Genomic DNA, 25,515 nt, shown 5'->3' with positions numbered 1-25,515 from the left:
TCACGGAGGCAACATGGCGTCTCCTCACCTTGGCGTGCTTGTAGAGGTCCACACAGGTTTCCGTGGTGATGTTCTTGGAGCAGATGATCTCACAGTGTCGCTGAAGGGCCTCCAGTTGAAAGAACTTGGAGGCGGAGAGGAGCTGCAAGAGAGACGCACCGGTGAGAAATGTGTGCCGGTGGCAACGCTGCACGGCGCAGCGCTAGCGTCTCGTACCTCCATGACTTCGGTGTTGCGTATGTGCAAGGACTCAGTGCCGCCGCAGTAGAGGTACTGCATGACCAACTGCAACACAGGACAGTCGAAAAATCAGCATCTTCCTTCTTTTCATGACAACGTATCGCGACACTGCCCCCTAGTGGCTTGGAGGGACATATTTCTACACAGCAATGACTTTTACAAACGTATTCTTATTGGTATCATCATCTTGGTATCAAAGCTTATTATAATTAAGCGATCACAGGCTAAAACTCAAGAAATTATATCGCAGGGTTCACCATGCATTCATTTATTTGTGGCGGCCCGCCACTGCTCAATTTGGATCGTCACAGATCGATTTGGTTCTACCTTTTATTTGACTTTTGTCTGCCCACCTTTGCTCACAATTACAGTATAATAGGACTGAGTGTCTTGTCATCAGGATGACAGTTTTACTCATGGTACCCACAAGGCATGCTGGGCACTCCGGCACAGCGCACATTACATGGAGCCCAGGGAACAAAGTTTTTTTTTAATTGCCTGTGTGTGTTATAAGGCACAAGCACACACGTCTATGGCCACATTAAATGATATATATGGAGGCTTATATGAGGTGTTTATATACAGCAGGGGTGTCCGAAGTGCGGCCCGGGGGCCATTTGCGGCACGCGACTCATTCTAATATTATAATATAACAAGAAAACTAAAAAAATTGAATTAAATCTGCAGTAATTTTACAAGAATAAAGTCAAAATAATTAGAGAAAAAAGTTGTAATCTAATGAGAAAATGTAATCGTTTCACGAGAATAACAACATAATATTATGAGGAAAAATAACGTCACTTTAGTAGCATAGTGTTGAAATATTAAAGAAAATAGACGTAATTTTTTTTCAAGTCACAACATTATGAGAACCAAACAAAGCAAAATAAAGGTGTAATTTTTATTAATTAGGTTGTGGAAAAAGTTATAATGTTGCGAGAATAAAGTCAAAATACCATGGGAATAAATTCAGAATTACGGGAAGAAAATATCCAAACAGAAAGTTGGAAACAGATGGAATTTTAAAGTAAAAATATATTAAGAGGAAAAAGTCATAGTTTAGTGAAAGAAAATGTCGCAATTTTACCAGAATAAACGTGTTAATATATGACAAAAAATAGTCATTTTAGTAGTATAGAGTTGAAATATTAAAGAAAAAGTGTGTTATTAATTAATATTATAAGAAACAAGCAAAACAAAATAAAGTTGTCATTTTTTGGAAAATTAGGTTGGGGAAAAAGATATAATATGGGAATAAAGTCAAAATATTATGAACATTTTTTTAATGAGGATTGTTTAAGAAGAAAGCAGAAATATTTGTAAAATGTAAAAAAACAACAGCTGAAACGGGGAAAAAAAGAACAAAACGTGAAGTTGATACTAATAATAGCCTTTTTCCCCTATATGAAAAATATCAATGTGGAATATACAGCCATGTAAGTGCACGCCTAAGGGCCCTGTCACACCTTGACGATTTAGGCAGCTTACGCCAACGTATGAAAAATTTGGCCAATACGCTGGCGTACTTCGAATAAGTTATGGGTAAGTTTTGTATATGTTAACAGCACGCGGAAGCACGCCGGCATACGTCGTAGTACATCTAAGTCGTCCAAAAATTTTGTGCCTGCATTTTCGACATATGTCAACGTATGATTCATACGTCCCGCATCGCGGGCAATAAGTTATGCGATCGCTGACACCCGTTCACACACGTTATTTGTAAGTTACACACAAGTTGTAATACGTCAACATACCTTGAGACAGGACTGTCTTCTTGGAGAGGGGAGATGGTGATGGATCTCCTCTCCCCTCGCCAAGAAGACAGTTCTGTCTCATGGTATGTTGATGTATTAAAACTTGTACGGAACTTACAAACAATGTGTGTGAAAGGGGGTCAGCGATCGCATAACTTATTGCCCGCGGATGCGGGATGTATGAATCATACGTTGACATACGTGGAAAAGTTTTATGCATGCACAAAATTTTTGGACGACTTAGACGTACTACGACGTACACCAGCGTATTGGCCAAATTTTTCATACGTTGGCGTAAGCTGGCTAAATCGTCAAGGTGTGACAGGTGTTGGGCGTTGGGCATAAATTGTGAGCACCGGCAACACGCTACGCATTCATTGATATAGGTTGTCTATAAGTTAGAGAAACATTCTATATAAGTTACTAATACGTCATGTTTACGTCGAACTCCTTATGAATACGCTATGTATACGCCCAAAATTGGTAAAAAAAACATCGGCAGTTCAACGTATGCCATCAAAATGATCACGTCAGGCATGCGCTGCCTAAATTGTCAAGGTGTGACAGGGCCCTAAGCAACAGGAGGCGTTAGCCGTGTTAGCCAACCACAAGCGAGAAGAAAGTCATTTCTAGGGAAAGGGCACAACACAAATCCCTAAAATAACATTGCTGATGAGTCTTACGTGGAAAATATTATACTTGACATGGCTGATCTCGATGCAGGTGTTCTCAGCCGCGGGTCGGTTCTGCAGCAGCGACTTGAACCTGACGACACGTCACAAAAGCAGGCACTTAGTAGAACGCAGCAACCTCAACAACCAAAGGAAAACTTTACCTTGGCGACGCTGTAAAAAGCAGAACTTTGTGTGCATAAAAGGGTTTCCCCTCCACCAGGAAGGTGACGTCCGACATCTCCTTGTTGTTGAGGAAGTGCGGGTCTGCAAGGACGAAAAAAACGACAAGCTTCTTGCATTGGCGGCTGTCACACATGATTCATCCTCATAGAGACGCATCCTCATAGAGCAAGGGTGTCAAACTCAATCGCACAGATGGGGACAAAACTCAAAGCCTGCTTTAGGTTGTGGGCCGAACTGGACATTTATCCTTTTATCCCGGTTCCCCGCGCACAGTGCCGGGATCGGAACATACCAATTTTATGCACCCTTGTGGTTGCGTTTTCAGGTTAGGACAAAATGGTGAATGTGTCTTTATGTGGACATACATTTAAAAAAAAAAATGTCACTCATGTGGATGGACATTTTTTTACATTTTTTTTTAACTCATGAGAGTTACATTTTTTGGCAGTACAATGCTATAGCTATTAATGTAAGTAATTTTGGTTATTATCAAGAAAAGCATGGAAGTTGCTAGATATCAGCTCTTAAATTCAACTCTCATGAGCTATATTTGTTATCATCATATTTGTCCAAACAAATGTACTTTTAGTTGTTCCAGGCATTACAATGGATCAATAAACAAGGGTGGTCTAATCATTTTTCCCATGACTGTATATGATTAAAGTTGTTGAACCTCGCTACGAAATATCATCACATCCTCAGCCAGAAAGTTATACCAGCACTTTATGGAAAACCTAAAAGTGATGTCGTTAACAAGCTATTTCACTTAACGACAGATGGTTGAGGGCCGCACGTCTAGTGGTTAGCATGTTGGCAACACAGTCACAGTCTGGAAATCGGGAAGACCTGGGTTTGAATCTCCGTTGAGTTTGCATGTTCTCCCCGTGCGTGCGTGGGTTTTCTCCGGGTACTCCGGTTTCCTCCCACATTCCAAAAACATGCATGTTAGGTTAATTGGAGACTCTAAATTGTCCATAGGTATGAATGTGAGTGTGAATGGTTGTTTGCCTATATGTGCCCTGCCATTGGCTGGCCACCAGTCCAGGGTGTACCCCACGTCTCGCCCGAATCAGCTGGGATAGGCTCCAGGTTGCCCTGTGACCCTAATGAGGATAAGCGGTATAGAAAACAGATGGATGGTTGGACTTCACGTGCAGCAGACAGATTTAACTGTAACTGTCCATTACATTTCAGCACAATGTTTAAACAATTGTTTAAATACAACAGTTTATTTTATGATTATATTTCTATTTTAAAAAACGTTATTTCTTTTTAAAAAATGTGTTTGCATTTTTTTAAATAAAAGCATTTTAAGTCATTTTTTCTTCCTTTTTTGTACTGAAAATGAACCAAACCGAGCACTTCAAGAAACTGAACCGAGCCGAAATTACATTTTAGTGTACTGTTACACCTCTAGTATTTACTTACCTGTTACATGTTGTGCTGTCATTTTGTGTGTGTGTGTGTTAGCACCGCGATTGTAGGCAGTGTTCTGTTTCGTCACCCCCATTTCTCCATGTGACACACCCTCGGTTCCGTGGTAGCTTATGCTTTCACCCTGTGAGCATCATTGGCTTAACTTAGACCTTGTGGGCCGCAGTTACAGTAGTTTTTCCTGTCAACTCGCCGTCCACAAAATGTGACACTTGGACTTCATGCTATATACAATATCGTTTCTACTTCTAAAATTGTAATGCCAGAAGAGTAGTTTATATCAGCAGAATCGCTTAATTACGCAGATCGCTGTAAGCACTGTTTGATCCTCGAGGCGGGCCAACTCAATGCTATTTTCCAAACAGTTCCATGGGCCAAATGAAATTGCACGTACACTCCTGATCAAAATCTTAAGACCAGTTGAAAAATTGCTAGAATTTACATTTCGCACATTTGGTTCTTAATGAGGTTTTAAGTAGAGCTATAATAAGCAAAAGCAAGAAGGGGGAGTGAGACAAAAAGCACAAAAGTAATTGATTGAAAACAACAATTAAACTGAAATAGGCTGTTTATCAGCTGATCAAAAGTTTAAGACCATCGCTCGAAAAATAACAAAAAAACTCTCCAAACCAGAACAAAAAATGTTCTCAGTAGGACTCAGTAATGAGTAGCTCCACCGTTCTTGTTCATCACTTGAAAAATGGGTTTGGGCATGCTTGATGCGAGTGTTTTCAGGACGCTAGTGGGAACATTGCTCCAAGTGGAGAAGATGGCTTCACCAAGGGCATCAACTGTCTGGAACTGATGGCCATTTTTATAAACTTCCCTTGCCATCCATCCCCAAATGTTCTCTATGGGATTTAAATGAGGGGAACGTGCAGGATGGTCCAAAAGAGTGATGTTATTCTCCCTGAAGAAGTCCTTGGTCAAGCGAGCATTGTGAACTGCAGCGTTGTCCTGTTGAAAAACCAGACGAGGGCCCTCAGTCATGAGGGATGCCTACTGCAACATCTGCACGTAAGCCACCGCCGTTTGACGACCCCGCACCACCTGAAGCTCCAGTGTTCCACTGAATGAAAAAGCACACAAGATCATGATGGACCCCCCTCCACTGTGCCGGGTAGAAAACATCTCAGGTGGGATCTCCTTGTCATGCCAGTAACGTTGGAAGCCATCTGGACCGTCAAGGTTACATTTTTTTCTCATCAGAGAATAAAACTTTTTTCCACCTTCCAATGTCCCATGTTTGATGCTCCCTGGCAAAGTCCAAAGAGGCAGTTTTGTGGCGTTGAAGTAGACCAGGTCTTTGAATTTGTTTTTTAAACCCTTTTCCTGCAGATGCCGTCTGATGGTTATTGTGCTGCAGTCGGCACCAGTAAGGGTCTTAATGTGGGTGGAAGACCGCCCTGTGTCTTGATGGACAGCCAGTTGGATCCTCCGGCTCAGCGCGGGTGTGATTTCTTTTGGGTCTACCACTTGACTTTTTTGTTCCATAATGCTCAGAATCTTTCAAAAAATGTAGAATGACTGTCTTACTGCACCGCAGTGTGGATGCCTGACAGAAAATGACAATTTTGAGCAGATTATGGCTTCTATTAAACTTTTGATCAGGTGACAAACAACCTATTTCAGTTTTTTTGGTTGTTGTTTAAATTATGAGTTCCACATGTTTTTTGTGTCACTCCCCCTTCTTGTGTTTGCACATTGTAGCTCTACCTCAAACCTCATTGAGATCCAAATGTGCAAAATGCTATACATTTTTCAACTGGTCTTAAGATTTTGACCAGGAGTGTATGTCATAGAAAATAATTCTCTTTTGAAAAAAAAATGCTACTGTGACCACTAGATGGCGCTACAGCACCACCCCTGAGAATCTCATTGAGCTTTTGAAGAACCCTGCTGCATTTAAATCGACATGAATTGCTGTGATATAACAAATATTTCCAAAATGTCAGACTTGAAAGCTGGTTTGTGTAATTTTGTCACAAGCGTTTCACATTTAATGTGCATTTCTACTTTTATCAGATCTTAAAAGCTTTCACTTTTGACAACAAGGCAATAAAGGAGGCGGCCTGCAAATCAAACTGTCACTTATGCGTCATCACACGCGAGCCGATGCTCTGTCCATTGATTTTCTTTTGGAAACTATTTTTAATGTCTCACCTAAACGCGAGGACTGCTTCTTCTTGATCTCCGTCAGCTTGGGGATGGGGAAGGGTCCATAGCACTGGGTGAAGATGACCGACAGCTGCTGGCTTATCACCTCGTTCTGCACACACACACACACATACAGACACACGATTAGCAGGATTACACTTAAAAACAATGAAACCAAATAAGGTGTGGCACACACGCTAAGGAAGGACGCATACAATATTGACATTAAATAACACCCCTATAGTCACCTTTACACTCCTATTACCCAAAATTATGTTTTACTTCCTGTTCTGTACAGTACTTCCTGCAATGGATAGTCTCATCAGTGTAACATTACTGACACCTAGTGACCAGTGTAGAATACTGCATATCATCACAACCTCTTTGAATGCGTCTTCTGAATTCTTTATATTTTTATTACTTCATTTAACCATTTTTACGCTTGAAAATGCCTCATTTAGGCCAAAAATACATAAAATGTGCTTAAATATGCATATTTTTCGACTAATACGCCGTATTCAACCACAAAACATCCACCCATCCATTTTCTATGTCGCATGCTCCATATGCGGGAGCCTATCCCAGCTGACTTCGGTCAAGAGGCGGGGTACACCTTGCCAGCCAATCACAGGGCACATATAGACAAACAACCATTCACACTCACATTCATACCTATGGACAATTTAGAGTCTCCAATTAACCTAACATGCATGTTTTTGGAATGTGGGAGGAAACCGGAGTACCCGGAGAAAGGTCATGCAAACTCCACACATAGATGCCCAAGCAGAGATTGGTCTCCTGACTGTGTGACCAACATGCTAACCACTCATCCACCGTGCAACAGCAATCATTTATTAATATATTTTGACACAGTAATCCCCTGTCATCCATCCATTTTCCTCTGCTGCTTATCCGGGTCCGGGTCGCGGGGGCAGCAGTCTCAGTAGGGCATACATAGCACGAGCATACATGGATGACACGACCACTCTGAGCACTACTACAGCATGCACCAAGCATCTCAACACCATCTCAACAGTCAAGGGACAGCTTAAAGATGTGAAGTTCTACATTGGCGATGACCCAATATCAACGGTGTCTGAACAAACAAAAGACTGGGCAGATGGTACAACACAAGCCTCAGGGACAAAGACCATGTGCAGCAACTAAAGCAGGACTGTACCAACAATAAGAAAAACATCAACAAGACCCTGCCAGAGAAGCTCAAGCTCTGATGCCTGCAGTTTGGACCTCTTCCTAGAGCAATGTGGCCACTCACCATCTACAAGGTCCCAATAACAACTGTGGAAAAGATGGAGCTAACCATGACTTCATATGTGAAGAAATGGCCCGATGTCTGATGCTGTCTGGCCAACCTCAGCCTCTATGGCAAAGGAGTTCTTGAACGACCAATCACGAGCCTCACCGAAGAGCACAAGTGCTCTACAGTAATGGTTTAATTCATCCTGAACATGCATGAGTCAAACTGTAGCAAATCACATAGTACAATTCACAGTTTTGCATGTCCAAAAAGGAGTAGGAAGAAGCAAAACTTATTTAATCCTACCCCTCATCAGTTTCACATCAGTTGCAATACATTTATTCACCTCTTGTTCTTCCAAGTGTACTTTGTAAGGCTACATGACAATGTAGTGCAATCATAGCCAAGGTTTATACTTACTGAAAGGAAGCTCCAGACTTAATAATAACTGATAAAATGGTTGACAGAATCGTTGGTTCGAGTACAGACCATGAGTACAGACCATGTACTCACTAGAATGAAGAGTTAGTAGTCTGTATAGTAGTGGTTAGATATACTGTAGTATTGTATGTACACAGTAGTTCAGGTCTCTTCCTCTTTGTATCTTGTGAACATGCTTGTACTTTTTCTTAAAATCATTCATTTTAGTGCATTGTTTGAGTTCCTTACTCAATCCGTTCCACAACTTGAATCCACATACAGAAATGCTGAAAGTTTTCAGTGTTGTCCGTGCATATAGGTGTTTTAGGTTAAATTTTCCCCTAAGATCATATTTCTCCTCTCTTGTTGATAAGAATTGTTTTACATTTTTGGGTAGAAGGTTATTGTTTGCTTTATGCATAATTTTAGCCATTTGAAAGTTTACAAGATCCGCAAATTTTAATAATTGTGATTTTATAAATAAAGAGTTTGTGTGTTCTCTTTAAGCAGCATTATGGATGATCCTAAGTGACCTTTTTGTAGCACAGTTAGTGGCTGAAGTGCACTTTTGTAGTTATTACCCCATAACTCGGCACAATAAGTTAAATATGGTAATATCAGTGAGCAGTAGAGCGTATGTAGTGCTTTTTGGTCAAGAACAAATTTAGCTTTATTCAGCATTGAGGTGTTTCTTGCCACTTTATGTTGTACATTTTTAATGTGAGATTTCCAGTTCATCGTCTATTATAACCCAGAGAAATTTATTTTGGTCCACCCTGTCAACGTCTACACCATCAATTTGTATTTGCTGGTACGTTTCCTTTTTACACTTACCAAATAGCATTACTTTAGTTTTACTGAGGTTCAGGGATAGTCTGTTTTTATCAAACCATCTTTTTAGTATAGTTAGTTCATCTGTGATTTGTTGTACTAGCTCCAGATGACACTGAAGGACTCCAGAGACCAGACCATCTGCGATGCTGTGCCATCCCTGTTAACGGGACAAAAATTGGACACCATCCGATGCAAGGAAATGGTGGTCGCGGACATGCGTCATCATGAGGAGGCTGAAAGAAGCGCGAAGGCTGTCTCGCTTGCCAAGCAGGGACAATGGAAGGCCGAGAGAGAAGAAAGCTCAGCTGGATGGAGCTCTGGGAAATGGAGGCGAACAACATCAGCTTCATCATCAGAGCTACCTATGATGTTCTCCCATCGCCAAAGAATCTCCACCAGTGGTATGGCGACGACCTACCCTGTCACCACTGCCCAACTCTTGCGAGCCTCAAACATATCCTGACTGGTTGTAAGTCCAGCCTCACACAAGACCGCTACACCTGGAGGCACAATGAGGTCCTCAAGAGTCTGGCCGCAGCTCTTGAGAATAAGAGGAACACCATCAATACCATCAACTCTGGCACCAACATTCATCCGAGAGGGTCAGTGAAAGCCAAACCATCCTCCAACTTATTCAGAAGGTGAACAGCTTGCCATGGCTCGGGAGTGGAAGATGTTGGTCCACATTGGCCAGGAACATTGCAGGCACCATCCTTAGGCCACACTTGGTACTCCGGTCCCTTTCAAAGACGTTTGTATACAGTCCCGTGGGAAAATTCAGTTGAACAGGCCTATGAGGGCTACACAGAAATGGCAGCAGACATGCAACAACGAATACGGAATACGAAAGTCTATCTATCTGAGGTGGATTGCAGAGGATCTGTGGCTTCTTCCATCACAAGGCTGCTGAAAGACCTTGGTATCCACGGACAGGCTCTGAGGCAGACAATTAAATCAACCTCTGAAGCGGCCAAAAGAAGCAGTCAGTGGATATGGATTAAGCAGAAGGACCCTTGTTGGGTTCAAAGAACAGGAAGATGATCCGCTCACTAAACGACCCCCCCCTCCACTTGAGAACCCTCCTGGAAGAGAGTGAACACATGATTGGGCACGGGACACAGGCTCAGGCCTGATCACCCTGGAGCTGGCCACCTTTGATGAGGGGTGTCTTGCATTAAAGGGCCAAAACACCCCATAATTCAAAGGCACACTACAGATGACGTGTCCCGAAATTTACATCCTTCCAATGTGAAACAGTTCCCATTCCATCTCTTAACATCAAGGCATACCTCACGTGAGTGCATATCATGTATTGGCACAATGGATGGTTGTCAACATCACTTGTTGTATCATTTTTTTAAATTTTATTTTCAGAATTAAATCTATTTCTATCTCCCTGAGAGATAAAGTGAGAAGCACTGTCATTCAGGAGAAACCAGGAGTAGAACCGCTGCTCCTCCATGTTGAGAGGAGCCAGATGAGGTGGCTTGGGCATCTGGTCAGGATGCCTCCCAAACTCCTTCCTGGGGAGGTGTTCAGGGCATGTCCGACCAGTAGGAAACCTCGGCGACGCATTGGAGAGACTATGTCTCTCAACTGGCCTGGGAAAGCCTTGGGATCTGCCAGGAGGGGCTGGGTGAAGTGGTCGGGGAGAGGGAAGACGATGGATGGATGAAAATCTATTTTAAAAATATCTTTAATGTATTTTCAAATGCATATGTAATATTAATAATATATTCAAGGTATTTAATATATAATTATATGTAGTCTATTTTTATTGCCATTATTGCATTCATTTCTTGTTGAGAGTGAGAGTGGCCTAAATACATTCCTGTATGAAGGTGCTGCACAAATTTGATTGATGGGGAAAAAAAAGCAGCATGCTAATTTATGCAAATGAGGTTAGGAGCGCCGCCAAACATGCAAGAACACTCTGCGACGCCTGGCGTGGGTTCTCCCAGCTCGCCGCATGAAAGCCGACCTTGCTGGAGCGAAGGATCTGGAACATGAGCGGCAGGCCGTGTGTGATCAGCTCCTCCGTGTATTCGTCCTCCTGGATGCAGCTGAAGTCCTTGAGCAGGCCCTGGATCAGCGGGCGGCGGTGCTGGATGAAGGAGGTCCTCAGGGACTCCAGCCAGGTGTGCAGCGTCCAGGGAACGCCTGGGAACGACACCGCCATCGTCAACACACACATTAACACACACACATTGGCACCGTTTGAGCACTTTGAAGGGCGGCCATGTTTGCATCACTTGATGGCGTTGGAGAGCGGAGAGGAGCCATCATGGCAGCACTCGAGTGGAATTAGAAAATGTTCTGCTAAAGTGGATGTGATGGCAGGCGGAGGACGACATGAGCGTCAAATGAATTTATCATGCCGGTTTGCTAAGATCGGCTGTGCATTCAGCAGTAACAATGGCGCATGCTTGCCACTGGTGATGATGCAAGTCTGACCTAAGCTGCGGATGTCTATGGTGATGTCCACATGGCCGTGCTCGGCACTATGGTACATGGCCTCTCTCAGGGCTCGCAGCTTGGCCTTTCCTGTTCGTAACGTCCCACCGCTGCTGCCGCCGCCGTTGGCCTGCAGAGCCATGCTCTTCTCCCTAGGCGCGGAACCTTCAGCCAGGATTTCCTCCAGCGAGAGAACGTCACCCTTTTCCTTCTCCGACTGGGACAGCAGCTTCCGGAATACATTCCTAAAAAAAAAAAAAAAAAAAAAAAACACGACAAAAAGCTTTGCCTTAAATCTGATCATTCACAACCAAAGTGCACTGGAGCACCAAGAGGGAAAAACGCACAGGAGCGTCCAAACGCTCTAAACACAGAAATGATTCAAAACCAAAAACACACACAAACAAAAACAATACAGATCAAAACATTAATTTTAATAAAAATGTAATAAAACAAACAAAAAATACATTTAAAATTTAAAAATGTAATTTAAAAAATGTAAATTAAAAAAACAACATTGACAAATGTAAAACGTACAAACTAAATAAATTAATTAATTAAAGAGATAAAATAGAAAAAAAACAGAAAAATATAAATACAAATTCTTAAAAATTTGTCATTATTTAATTATTAAATATTTCAACTAAATACATAAAAACACACAAAAAATAAATAACTAAAAAAATAAAATAGGGATTTTTTTCAAAATTGTTTAAATTAACAACATGCAAAACATTATTAAATAATAAAATTAATAATATAAAATAAAATAAAAACATTCATGACATGTAAAAATTAAAAACATGAAAAAAACAAAAAATAAGTTAAAAAATGAAATGCCAAAATAAAAAATAAAATAAATTATTACAAATTAATCATTATTTAATTATCATTAAATAATAATCTATATAAAAACATTATGAATCAACAAATAAAATAGGAAAAAAGTAAAAAAAATACATACAAAAACATATAAATAAATTAAACAGAGCTAAAATTGAAATTTCAATTACTTAATCATTATTTAATAATAAATTAAGCTTTAGCAAAATTACAAAAATGAAAAGACAAAAAAAATACAAAAATAATTAATAAAATAAAACATAAAAAAAATTATAACATGTAAAAATTGACCACCAAAAGCACATGAAGACCATGAAAACAAATGCAAGGTGAATACAGCATGCTGCAATCACAAACACACAAAAAAACACTGCAACTGCTCAAAAAACACACAAACCCACAAAACAACTGCATGAGCGAAATGCTGCAAGTTGAATGAACAAAACGCAAGCTGGCCAGACTACCAGGGCGAGCCGGACCTGAGGGATGTGCGTCTTTAAATACACGAGGGGGACGCCCAAAAGAAAGTTAGCAGAATGAAACGGTAGATTTTTCTTTTTGTCTTTCTTAAACACTAGGCTGTAATATTTTACAATATTATAGAGCAACCCATTTGCGTAGCTAATGTCCGGCTGCCCTGGTAGTCTGGCTAACTTCCGTTTTGCTGTGTCAGCTCGCAGCATTTCTGTCATGCATTTGTTTTTGGGGTTTGTGCATCTTTGCCATTTGCAGCATTTTCCTGCTTTTTATGGTGTTTGTAGGGTTTTGGACTTTTGGAGCGGTGCTGTGCGTTTGTCCCTACCAGCCACTGCAGAAAAGGGCCTTGGAAGGATGCTATTGTCCAAAATGTCCTGCTTATATGAAGAATGAGCATTTAGGGATAGCTTTTGTCCGAGTTATGATAGCGTGCGTGTGTGTCACCTGTGTCCGTGCGCCGCCGCCAAGCTGAACGAGTTCATGTCCCCCAGTGGCGCCGATGAGATGCCGTTTCGACACGTTGTCCCGATCATAGGGTCCGCCCCCCTGTCCAGGAGCAAACTCACCAACTCAAAGTTGCCTAACGAGGAGACCAATCAGCACAATTACACTTAAAAAAACCTGCTGATTATTATGCTTTACTCTTTATAGTCATCTATATTATTTATATTTCTGAAGGAGTGCGGCCTTAATTGTATCCGTCATAAGCACCTGTTGCCATGGAAACACAGCTTGTACAGTTATCATGAAAGGGCACACTAAAATTTGTGAGTCTAATGTTCATCTCAACACGATGCTGGCGATGTTTACCTGCGGCCGATGCCAGCTGCAGCGGCGTCTCCGTGTAGTTCTCAGCCCCGTCCTGCAGCGAGCCCTCCACATTGGCGCTGTTGTCCAGCAACAACTGCGGTGGACGGAAGACGGATGAGCTCTTTCTTACCTCCATACTTATTTTGTTTTATTTGATGATGAACTGCAGTTATTTTAGAATGATAAGTAAGCGTGCACCCGTTTGTTTGCTTTTTTATGTTATATATTTATTGTGAAAGCACTGGATCTCACCAAAATGTAATGCAGTGTGGATCAAAACGGTCTTTTTGAAGCACGTGGCAACTATTTCAAAGCGTAAACAAATGCCTAAACAAGGTTTTCTTGTTATGAGACTTTTATAGATTTTTATTTCATGCCTTCCACAACAACTCAACCACAATGAGAGCTGTCTTTAATATTTTGGTTCCTTCATTTGTCATAAATTTGTGTTTTTTTCCATTTCTTGTATAAATACGTACAGTGGTGTGAAAAAGTGTTTGCCCTCTTTCCTGATTTCTTGTTTTTTTGCATGTTTGTAACACTTAGATGGTTCAGGTCATTAAACAAATATAAATGTTAGTCAATGACAACACAACTGAACACAAAATGCAGTTTTTAAATGAAACTTTTTATTATTAAGGGAGAAAAAAAAATCTAAACCTCCACGGCCTTGTGTGGAAAAGCGGTTGCCCCCCTGTTAAAACATAACTTAACTGAGATGAATTGAGATCTATCAGTCTGGAAAAGGTTATAAAGACATTTCTAAAGCACAGTGAGAGCCATTACCCACAAATGGCGAAAACATGGAAGAGTGATGAACCTTCCCAGGAGTGGCTGGCCAACCAAAATGACCCCAAGAGCGCAGCGACGACTCATCCAAGAGGTCACAAAAGACCCCACAACAACATCCAAAGAACTGCAGGCCTCACTTGCCTCAGTTAAGGTCAGTGTTCATGACTCCACCATAAGAAAGACACTGGGCAAAACGGCCCTCATGGCAGAGTTCCAAGACAAAAAAACACTGCTGAACAAAAAGGACATTAAGGCTCATCTCAATTTTGCCAGAAAACATCTTGATGATCCCCAAGACCTTTGGGAAAATACTCTGTGGTCTGACGAGACAAAAGTCGAACTTTTTGGAAGGTGTGTGTCTCATTACATCTGCCGTAAAAGTAACACCGCATTTCAGAAAAAGAACATCATACCAACAGTAAAATATGGTGGTGGTAGTGTGATGGTCTGGCACTGTTTTGCTGCTTCAGGACCTGGAAGACTTGCTGTGATAAATGGAACCATGAATTCTGCTGAAGGAGAATGTCCGTCCATCTGTTGGTGACCTCAAGCTGAAACCAACTTGGGTTCTGCAGCAGGACAATGATCCAAAACACACCAGCAAGTCCACCTCTGAATGGCTGAAGAAAAACAAAATGAAGACTTTGGAGTGGCCTAGTCAAAGTCCTGACCTGAATCCTATTGAGATGCTGTGGCATGACCTTAAAAAGGCGCTTCATGCTGGAAAAGCCTCCAATGTGGCTGAATGACAACAATGTTGTCATTGACTAATATTTACATTTGTTTGATGATCTGAAACATTTAAGTGTGACAAACATGCAAAAAAAGAGAAATCAGGAAGGGGGCAAACACTTTTTCATACCACTGTATATGCGTGTGTGTGTATTTTATTTACTTAATAACAAAACAATAATGACAAAAGTGGATAAATAATAACAGCTTTATTATATTACATATAATCACAACAACAATAATAATAACAATAATAATAACTAGTCTTATTGTTGCCATACTACTACTACTACTACTAGTACTAGTACTACTAAATATTACTATTATTATTATTATTATTATATTATTATGGAATAATAACAGTTACGATTACTGTATAATAGTTATATAATAATATTACTTATAAAATATATTAATATATAATAATATAATATAATAATATGTAATAAAATAACATTCTAATAATATATTATAATATGTTTGAAAAATTACCATGTGATAATATTATAATGCAATGTAATAATAATAATATTATCATTATACAGTATAAAATAGATATTTTATTATTACTATATTATAATAATGATATAATACTACAATAATATTGCAATACGTCATAAATTCAGATTTTTTTCCATTTCATATATATACTGTACATATGTATATGTTTTGTTATGCATATAATGTTATTTATTCAATAAAAATAAAACAATTCCAAAAGTGTATTAATAATAACAGCTTAATTTGTTTATATTACATATAATATCAACCATAATAGCTATGATACTAATAATAACTATTAGTATTATTGCCATAATAACAACACTAATAATAAATATTACTATTATTTTTTAATTTATATTATTCTTATTATGCAATAATAATAAAGTAATAGTTGTTACTATAATATAATAACAAATAATAATAATTATTATTATTATTTAAACACAACACAAACACAAACACAACAACAATAATAATAATAATAATTATTATTATTTAATAGTATAATTTGTCATAAAATTATAATACAATGTCATGGTATTAATATTATAATAATAGCTATCATTATTTTCCTATAATATAACAACAATAACATAAATATAAACATATTATATCGTATTTGATAGAGATAATGATGATTATTATTATTGTTGTTATTATTATAAATTGTGTACTTGTATTATTATTATTGCAGTATTTCATATTTGGGATCTTTTTTTCTTGGGATTTTCTGTCTTTCATTGGGAGCAAGCCTCATTATGATGCACTTTCATGCTATAGCTTTAGATTATTTATTTCATCAAACATCCTCTTGAGGGTGTCAAGGCCAGGGCAAAGGGCCACCACAGGTCAAAGTTCACACGTCACAGACTACTATACTACCTGCACGACAGGGACGTGTCCGTGCAGGACGGCGAAAGTGAGTGGCGTCCCGTGGCGTGCGTCGGGGTAAACTGAGGGGTGCTTGTTTACTGTGCTGGGCACCTGGGAATTCATAAGGTGAGGTTGAGGAGAGAGACATACAGTCGTTAACACTCAAGAGGGGCAGGGGCGGTCGGGCGGGCGGAGCTCGTAAGCAGGGGTGGCAGAGGGCAGAGCCGCAAGCATAGAGAAAGAAGTTGCTGCATGGTTGAGATTAGACTGGAGGAAAGACGTTGCCGGGGGTTACGTGTGCTTTTGCTGATGCCGTGTTGCTTTGTGGCGTTAGAAGGCGAGAAGAAACGCGGCATTGTTACACATTAGTGCACAAACACCACGTGGTGTGCTCAAACGTTCAGCTCACCCCAAAATACTCATGCACTTCTCTCTTTCGTCACACAGCATGCTGACAATACCAAATATCTGCCTGATTGCTGCCCCAATACTTATACTTGTATATCCACATGCAAAATTATTATTATGTTTGTTTGAGCTGATGGTGTCCACACACTGTTGTGAGGTCAGAGCATGGAGGCATCACTGACTTCCACGCTACTACTAAACATGTGTGGCGTGATCGCTGCGGCGTTGAGTCACACATACACACACGCGCACACACTCGAGGAAAGACGATGCATTATTGATGAGCGGCAAAACAAATAAAAGCCCCCACAGGAGCCATAAGTGCGCAATTATTCTGCCGTTATTATCAATCTGCACTTTGAAGCTGCTTTGACGAGCGAGTGGAGGAGGGCGGAGCCCCGGGAGGCGGCGCGCGGCCTCGTTTCCTGACCTCGCTGTTGATGTCGGCGCCGGCGTCCAGCAGCATCTGGACCATGGCCTCGTCGCCGCGCACGCAGGCGTACATGAGCGGCGTCATTCCCTGGAAGCATGAGAGGAAGGACAGGATGAGACGTTTGAGGGTCGCCGTTGCCTGCGTCACAACAGCAACAACAGCAGATTGACTTCCTGTCAGCGGCGTTTTCATCACCGTCCAACACGTCCGGCCTGAGCCAAAGTGGATTATATGTCCCCTCGTCATCATCGGCTTGGCTTAAATCTCCTTCACACGGCCCTTCTGCCTTCAAACCGTCCAAAATGATGGCGCTGTTTACTCACAAATGTGCTCAAATGGGAATACTGAAGGTTCACCTAAACTCTTTATGGCAAACATCACTTTTGTTTTGTTGTCACCCCTTTTTGGCACCCTTTCCTGAGGGCAGGGGTGTCCAAAGTGCGGCCCTAGCGCCATTTGCGGCTGTTTTTTTATTGGCTCGAGCCACATTCTAAAAATATAATTTGACAAAAAAACAACAACAGTAAAAATTGCAAAATTAGCAGTCATTTTACAAGAATAAAGTCAAAATATTAAGAGAAAAAAGTTGCATTGTAACGAGGAAAAAAAGTGAATTTTATGAAAATAAACTTTTAATATTGTGAGGAAAGATAATATCATTTTAATTGAAATATTAAAGGAACATGTTATTTTTTAAAAGTTGTAATATTATGAAAAACAAACATGGTTTTAATTTGTGAAAAATTAGGTTGCGGAAATAGTTCTAATGTTACAAGAATAAAGTCAAAATATTATGAGAATAACGTCATAATTACGAGAAGAAAATTTACAGGAAAAAAGTTGAAATACATGGAAAAAAACAGCAGCAGAAATTTAAAAAAAAATGAAAAAAGCTGTCATTTTACAAGAACAAAGTCAAAATATTAAGAGAAAAAAAGTCATATTGTAACAAGAAAAATAGTTGCAATTATGCGAGAATAACATAACATTATCAACATTTTAGTAGCATAACGTTGAAATATTAAAGAAAAAAATTTTTTTTAAGTCGTAATATTATGAGAAACAAACACAACAACAATGAAGTTGTAATTTTTGAAAAATAAGGTTGTGGAAAAAGCTATAAAAAAGCTATAAAAATAAGGTCAAAATATGATGGGACTAAAGTCATAATTACCACAAGAAAGTTTACAAGAATAAAGTTTAAATAGTTGGTGGAAGCAAACAGCAGCAGAAATAAATTAAAAAAAACATTGGTAATTTCACGAGAATAAAGTAAAAATATTTAAAAAAATACTCTAACGAGAAAAATAGTAAACTCGTAATAGGGCCACATGGTGGCCTAGTGGTTAGCACACAGTCAGGAGATCGGGAAGACCTGGGTTCGAATCTCTGTGTGGAGTTTGCATGTTCTCCCCGTGCGTGTGTGGGTTTTCTCCGGTTTCCTCCCACATTCCAAAAACATGCATGTTAGGTTAATTGGCGTCTCTAAATTGTCCATAGGTATGAATGTGAGTGTGAATGGTTGTTTGTCTATATGTGCCCTGCCATTGGCTGGCCACCAGTCCAGGGTGTACCCCGCCTGTCGCCCAATGTCAGCTGGGATAGGCTCCAGCATACCTCCAGCATAGAAAATGGAAGGATGGATGGAAACACGTAATATTATGAAGAAAAATAATGTCATTTTAATAGCATAAAGTTGAAATATTAAAGAAAATTATTTTTTTAATGTAAGAATATTAGGAGAAACAAACAAAACAAGAAATAAAGTTGTAATTTAGAAAAATTAGGTTGAAGTGATTTTATGAGAATAAAGTCAAATTATTATGGGAATAAAGTCATAATTACAAGAAGGAAATTTACAAGAAGAAAGTTAAATAAACTGCAGCAGAAAAAAAACAGCTGTAATCTTATGAGAATAAAGTCAAAATATTAAGAGGAAAAAAGCAGGTATTCTAACTAGAAAAAAAAGTCGCAATTTCACAATTCAATTTGTAATATTATGAGGAAAAACAATTACATTTTAGTGGCATAAGGTTGAAATAGTAAAGAAAAAAAAGGTTATTTAAAAAAAAAAGTTATAATATGAGAAACATGATTTTTGGAAAACTGGTTATAGAAAAAGTTGTAATGCTATGAGAATAAAGCCACAATATTATGGGAATAGAAACATAATTACGAGAAGAAAATTTACAAGAAGAAAGTTTAAATAAATAATAATTTTAAAAAAACAGCAAAAATGAAAAAACAGCTGTAATTTTACGAGAAAAAAGTGAAAATATTAAGGGAAAAAAGGCGTATGCTAACGGAAAAAAAGTCGCAATTAGACGAGAATAAACTCACAATATTATGAGAAAAAGTTGGAGTTGAAATATTCAAGAAAAAATACATTATATATAATCATAAAAATACATACACATATATAATAAAAGCAAAAATTATGGAAATGAAGTCATAATATTATGAGAAGAACATTTACACAGATTATTTAAGAAGAAGTGTATATATTTGGAAAATTTATTTTAAAAAAACACAAAAAATGGTAAAAAAAAAAAGGATCAAAGCGCTAAACTGATACTAGTAATGTTTTTTTTTCACGCATATGACAAAGCTGAGATGCAGTTTTTTCTTGAAATATCTATGACTTAGGATATCTACTTTCATTTTTTAATATGTGGCCCTCGCTGGAAAAGGTTTGGACACCCCTGCCTTGGGGTACCTACAGCTAATCACACAGCTGTGCTCTGATTGGCCCACGTTAGTATCGACTGATTGCAGAGTCCTATAAATCTAAGAGGGTACCAAAAACTGCATCACTTATTTGGCCCCCTCCCCTGAGGATACCTAAAGGGCGGAGCTTAGCACACTGCTGTGCGCGGATTGGTTCACAGATAATCAACAATTAAGGGCAACACTTTTTTTTTTTTTTTAAAGGAGTTGCTCGTCGTCTTTGTCGACCAATCGACACGCTTCAGCGTCCAAGTCAGTGTGCAATCTACAAACTCAACCGCTGCTGCCCCCTAGTGGAAGGATGGCTGAAGAACAACAACACTGTTGTTGCGTGGAAGTTGGGGCCATGGCTTATTTATGAGCGCTAGTTTTCCCAGAATTGATAGCAGCCGCCTGGGAACGACACAACAACCCAACCCCCCCTTCACATAAGAGTTGCACGTGTGAAGCATCTTTTTCATGCGCATGCCAACATATGCGCAGAGAACTCTGTCACGCCCACGCACACCATGCTGCTCAAACGCAAGCATGTCTTCTCCCACAAGGAACAGCTGACAGTTTAGTGAAGCAGAAGGACATTTACGACGCGCTCTTGACCCTGTGAACCCTCCAGTGTTTCCTGTGGACGCTTAATGAGCACGTTCATTGTGGCCGCCGCACCAGCCTCGAATTTTGCTTTATCGCGCCTGTAATGCCGCGCCTGCAAATAAAATAAAAGCCAACCCCAGTCACCACGGCTCGTTATTTACGCGGTGGCTGTGGAGGAGGAGGAGGAAGAGTAGGAGGAGGAGGAGGAGTAGGCATCATTTGGCCAAACCTCAGCCAGTGAGGAATATTCCCTCATCAACGTGCAGCCGTTGCCACAGAAACCTGCCAGCTTCCACTTAACATCAACACTTGGAAGCACGCCGAGGCCGAGGCATCGCCTGGGAGCCAAGAAGAACTGCTTTGTGCACTTTCAGGACTTAATCATATACAAAACTGGGAAAGACATGCATAAAAATACTGCATAATGCAGTCACGTGTCCTATAACACACGTGCTAGTGAGTCAAGTCACAATACTATAGAAAGTATTACTTTAGAGCAGTCAGTGTACAGCCTGTATAGCAGTATCTATTTACTATCCACTGCACATTATTGTGTAAATAGCTGGCAACACACCTGAGTAGAAAGATAAATGTCTCAGTTGGGGCTACACGACACGTCGTCCAACACAATACAGCAGGGGTGTGCGGCCCGGTGGTCATCTGCGGCCCACATTTGTTTTTTGTTTTTTTTAATTGTCCCACGGCACATTCTAAAAACAGAATTTATTCAAAATAATACCAAAAATAGAAAAATCAACAGTCATTTTCAAGAATAAAGTAAGAACATTAAAGGAAAAAGGCTGTATGCTAACAAGAAAAAGTCTTAATTTCACGAGAATAACAAAGAAATGAATTTATATTATGACGAACGTAATTTTAGTGGCACAAAGTTGAAATACTGAAAAAAAATGACTTAAAAAAAAAGATGTACCGTGAATTCCAGTGTAAAAGCTGCACACGTCCACGTCATCAGCTTTTTATTTGACGAAAGCCAAAAGCCAATCATGAGTTAAGACTCACGGTTTCATCTTACAAACATTAAACTCATCACACAACAACTTAACACTCAAATGTTATACCTCAGAAATATAGAAACATGTACCAATATGATTTTAATATGAAAAAACAAAAAAGTTTTCCCGAAATGCATTTCGTTTGAGAAAACCATTTCATTGGAGGAGCATAAAAAGCATAGAAAATGGTGGATGGTGCTGCAATGCTGCCTCTGTCCACCAGAGGGGCCCAGACAAGCTCGTTGTGAGTGCACTGATAGCTCGTGATTGGCTCCTGACAAAGAAAGAGCTATCGTTTCCTCACTGACTCGCGAACGGCACAGTATTGAAACAACTAGTAGTAGTTCTGAAGTGAAGGAGGTGTCAGAAGATTAGAATTTTGCCATAAATTAGCCGCACCGCTGTATAAGCTGCAGGGATCAAAGTTTCAGAAAAAAGTAGCAGCTTACACATTGGAATTTACGGTAATATTACGAGAAACAAAGAAAACAAAATAAAGTTGTAATTTTGGGAAAATCAGGCTTGGGGAAAAGTTATATAATATATTATGCAAAGAAAATCATAATTACGACAAGAAAATTTACAAGAAGAAAGTTTAAGTAGGTGGAAATTAAAAAAAAAACGCAGAAATGGAAAAAACAGCTGTAATTTTACGAGAATAAAGTCAAAATATTTAGAAAAAAGTCACAATTTTATGAGAATAAACTCAGAATATTACAAGAAAAAATAATGCTATTTTAGTAGCATAGAGTTTAAATATTAAAAGGGATATATGTTATTTTTTCAAAGTCGTAATATTATGAGAAATAAACAAAAGAAAATAAAGTTGTAATTTTTGGAGAATTTGATTGGGGAAAAAGTTGTAATATTAAGGCAATTAAAGTCAAAATATTACAGGAAGAAAGTTATGAAAAGAAAATGTGCAAAGATAATATAAGAAGAAAGAAAATAGCAAAAAACAATCGCAAAAATGGGGAAAAAAAAGAGCAAAGTGTGAAGTTGATATTAATAATGGGCTGTTTCATCTACAGTGGTGTGAAAAAATGTTTGCCCCCTCCTGATTTCTTTTTTTTTTTTGCATGTTTGTCACACTTAAATCTTTCAGATCATCAAAAAATGTGCCCTGAGGCATATAAGATGGATGCATGGATAATCAAACAAATTTAAATATTAGTCAATGACAACACAACTGAACGCAAAATGCTCTTTTTAAATGAAACTTTTTATTATTTAGGGAGAAAAAATCCAAACCTAAACACCCCTAAACCCAATAAGTGGTTGGGCCCCCCTTAGCAGCAACAACTGCAATCAAGCGTTTGTGATAACTTGCAATGAGTCTCTTCCAGCGCTGGGGAGAAATTTTGGCCCACTCATCTTTGCAGAATTGTTGTCATTCAGCCACATTGGAGGCTTTTCCAGCATGAAGCGCCTTTTTAAGGTCATGCCACAGCATCTCAATAGGATTCAGGTCAGGACTTTGACTAGGCCACTCCAAAGTCTTCATTTTGTTTTTCTTCATCCATTCAGAGGTGGACTAGCTGGTGTGTTTTGGATCATTGTCCTGCTGCAGAACCCAAGTTGGTTTCAGCTTGAGGTCACCAACAGATGGACGGACATTCTCCTTCAGAATTCATGCTTCCATTTATCACAGCAAGTCTTCCAGGTCCTGAAGCAGCAAAACAGCCCAGACCATCACACTACCACCACCATATTATACTGGTGGTATGATGTTCTTTTTCTGAAATACGCCGTTACTTCTACGCCAGATGTAGTGGGACACACACCTTCCAAAAAGTTAAACTTTTGTCTCGTCAGAGCCCAGAGGTCTTGGGGATCGTCAAGATGTTTTCTGGCAAAATTGAGATGAGCCTTAATGTTCTTTTAGTTCAGCAGTGGTTTTGGTCTTGGAACTCTGCCATGCAGGTAGTTTTTGCCCAGTGTCTTTCTTATGGTGGAGTCATGAACACTGACCTTAACTGAGGCAAGTGAGGCCCGCAGTTCTTTGTATGTTGTTGTAAGGTTTTTATGACCTCTTGGATGAGTCGTCGCTGCGCTCTTTGGGGTCATTTTGGGTGGCCAGCCAATCCTGGAAAGGTTCACCACTCTTCCGTGTTTTCGCCATTTATGGATAATGGCTCTCACTGTGGTTTGCTGGAGTCCCAAAGCTTTAGAAACAGTTTTCCAGACTGATAAATCCCTTAATCCCTTAGATCTCCGGTAATATTAAAAAGTTTAATTTAAAAACTGCATTTTGTGTTCAGTTGTGTTGTCGTTGACTAGTATTTAAATTTACATTTAAGTGTGACAAACATGCACAAAAATAAGAACTCAGGAAGGGGGTAAACACCTTTTCACACCACTGTATATGACAAAGATGAGATGCAATTTTTTCTTGAAATATATATAACTTCTTAGCATATCTACCTGTGTGCAGGCAATAATGTCGCGTGTGTTGACTCATTTTCAGCGGACAGTAAATCTATTTAACACTGACTACTCTAAAGTCAACCATCTTTGACCAGATACAGCAGCTTTTGTCATATAGTGTACACTGCTGTCGTCTTCCTACCTGCTCGCTCATGCTGTTGATGCCGTCGGGTCCCAGCAGGTTGACGGCCTGCTTGACCAGGTCGGTGCGTCCACAGTTGAGCATCCTGAAGCCCAGATCTTGCAAGAACTTGGCCTCGGTGGAGGCGGCATCCAGCTTCCTGGCGCCGCAGAAACAATCTTCAGCCCTGTGAACACAATGAATCGATACATTAATGGATGTCATGATAAGGTGCGCAGGTGTTCCTAATGAAGCGACTCACTTGACCTGTCGAGGCTCGCAGTCGACGCCGGGCAGCAGCAGCCGGGCGGCCTGCCGGATGTCGTCGCTGTCCACCGACAAGCTGCGGCGGTGCTCCGTGTGCGCCACCGCCACTCGGATCCACTCCATCAGCGGCGGCAGCACCAAGAACGGCCTGCATAGGAGCGCCGCGTCATGTATACAGGTGCATGAGCTGTTCATCCAGACTTCTGCTACTTGAGCTACTTGAGACTCCACACATCAGCATCATCAAAGTGACCTTTTCGAGGTGCAAAATGCAGATTTCAATATCTTCCCGAGTGTGCAGCCTTCCAAATAAATCACTGGAAGACCGCATTGACTGCAACCCTCATAAACATTCTCGTTCAAGATGCCCTTAGCTAAAGCAGATCAATATTCATAATTTATACAGAGCAGATAGTCTGGAAGGAGAAGAGACAGAGACGCTAAAAGTGTTATTACTCCGGCCGTTCATCAGTAATGCTGCTTACTTGGCGGACACGTTTCATCATTGGCTAGCAAAGTGTTTTATCAAATCAACTTCAAATCATCTGGCCTGTGTCTTGTTTTCTTGGCTTTTAGTAAATTTGAGATTTCAGCTTGCAACAAGATGGCATTCAACTACGTGAGTGTGCTAACGTTGGCTTGGCTTTTTGAGGACATAATTAGCTTGGCTCTTTGTAATCGTGAAATATATGACTGTATATTACATTTGTTGAATTCATGTGAACAGAAACAAAGGACTAAAACAACTCATGCAAAAAATAATCTATGTCTAGCGTCTTCCACTGCTGTCGGTGACACCTTTCAGGCGGGTAAAGCCCTCTTGTGGCTACTTGGTGTACCTATGCATCACTTGCTGCCCTCTTGTGGCTACTTGGTGTACCTATGCATCCCTTGCTGCCCTCTTGTGGCTATTTAGTGTACCTCAGTTTCAAGTACTGCTCTTTTGTGGCATTTTATCATCAAGCCGCACGATGGCCTAGTGGTTAGCATGTTGGCCACGCAATCAGGAGATCTGAAAGATCTGGGTTAGAATCTCCGTTGACCATCTATGTGTGGAGTGTGCATGTTCTCCCCATGCTTGCGTGGGTTTTC

The 25,515-nt window shown here is 39.9% G+C and overlaps 1 protein-coding gene across 3 annotated transcripts in view; it reads right to left on the bottom strand.

The window, feature by feature from the left end:
* Nucleotides 1–25,515, bottom strand: part of LOC129194622 (ankyrin repeat and BTB/POZ domain-containing protein 3-A) — a 122,210-nt gene that overhangs the window by 3,442 nt on the left and 93,253 nt on the right. Inside the window, exons 5-17 of one of the 3 annotated variants that reach the window (XM_054799817.1) lie at nucleotides 24,419–24,571; nucleotides 24,178–24,343; nucleotides 17,278–17,367; nucleotides 16,449–16,550; nucleotides 13,539–13,632; nucleotides 13,173–13,308; nucleotides 11,409–11,653; nucleotides 10,936–11,114; nucleotides 6,449–6,554; nucleotides 2,830–2,932; nucleotides 2,678–2,759; nucleotides 217–285; nucleotides 29–142 (exon numbers count right to left, since the gene is read on the bottom strand). In XM_054799817.1, the coding sequence (XP_054655792.1) occupies nucleotides 29–142; nucleotides 217–285; nucleotides 2,678–2,759; nucleotides 2,830–2,932; nucleotides 6,449–6,554; nucleotides 10,936–11,114; nucleotides 11,409–11,653; nucleotides 13,173–13,308; nucleotides 13,539–13,632; nucleotides 16,449–16,550; nucleotides 17,278–17,367; nucleotides 24,178–24,343; nucleotides 24,419–24,571 (1,639 nt within the window). Of the gene's footprint in view, nucleotides 1–28; nucleotides 143–216; nucleotides 286–2,677; nucleotides 2,760–2,829; nucleotides 2,933–3,961; nucleotides 5,841–6,448; nucleotides 6,555–10,935; nucleotides 11,115–11,408; nucleotides 11,654–13,172; nucleotides 13,309–13,538; nucleotides 13,633–16,448; nucleotides 16,551–17,277; nucleotides 17,368–24,177; nucleotides 24,344–24,418; nucleotides 24,572–25,515 lie in introns of those variants that run through there. The other 2 variants (XM_054799818.1, XM_054799819.1) reach the window with 2 other exon arrangements.

Source organism: Dunckerocampus dactyliophorus, chromosome 15, assembly GCF_027744805.1.
Source record: "Dunckerocampus dactyliophorus isolate RoL2022-P2 chromosome 15, RoL_Ddac_1.1, whole genome shotgun sequence".
NCBI lineage: Eukaryota > Metazoa > Chordata > Actinopteri > Syngnathiformes > Syngnathidae > Dunckerocampus > Dunckerocampus dactyliophorus.
The sequence above is the reverse complement of the archived record's forward strand: the minus strand, read 5'-3'. Positions and strand labels throughout refer to the sequence as shown.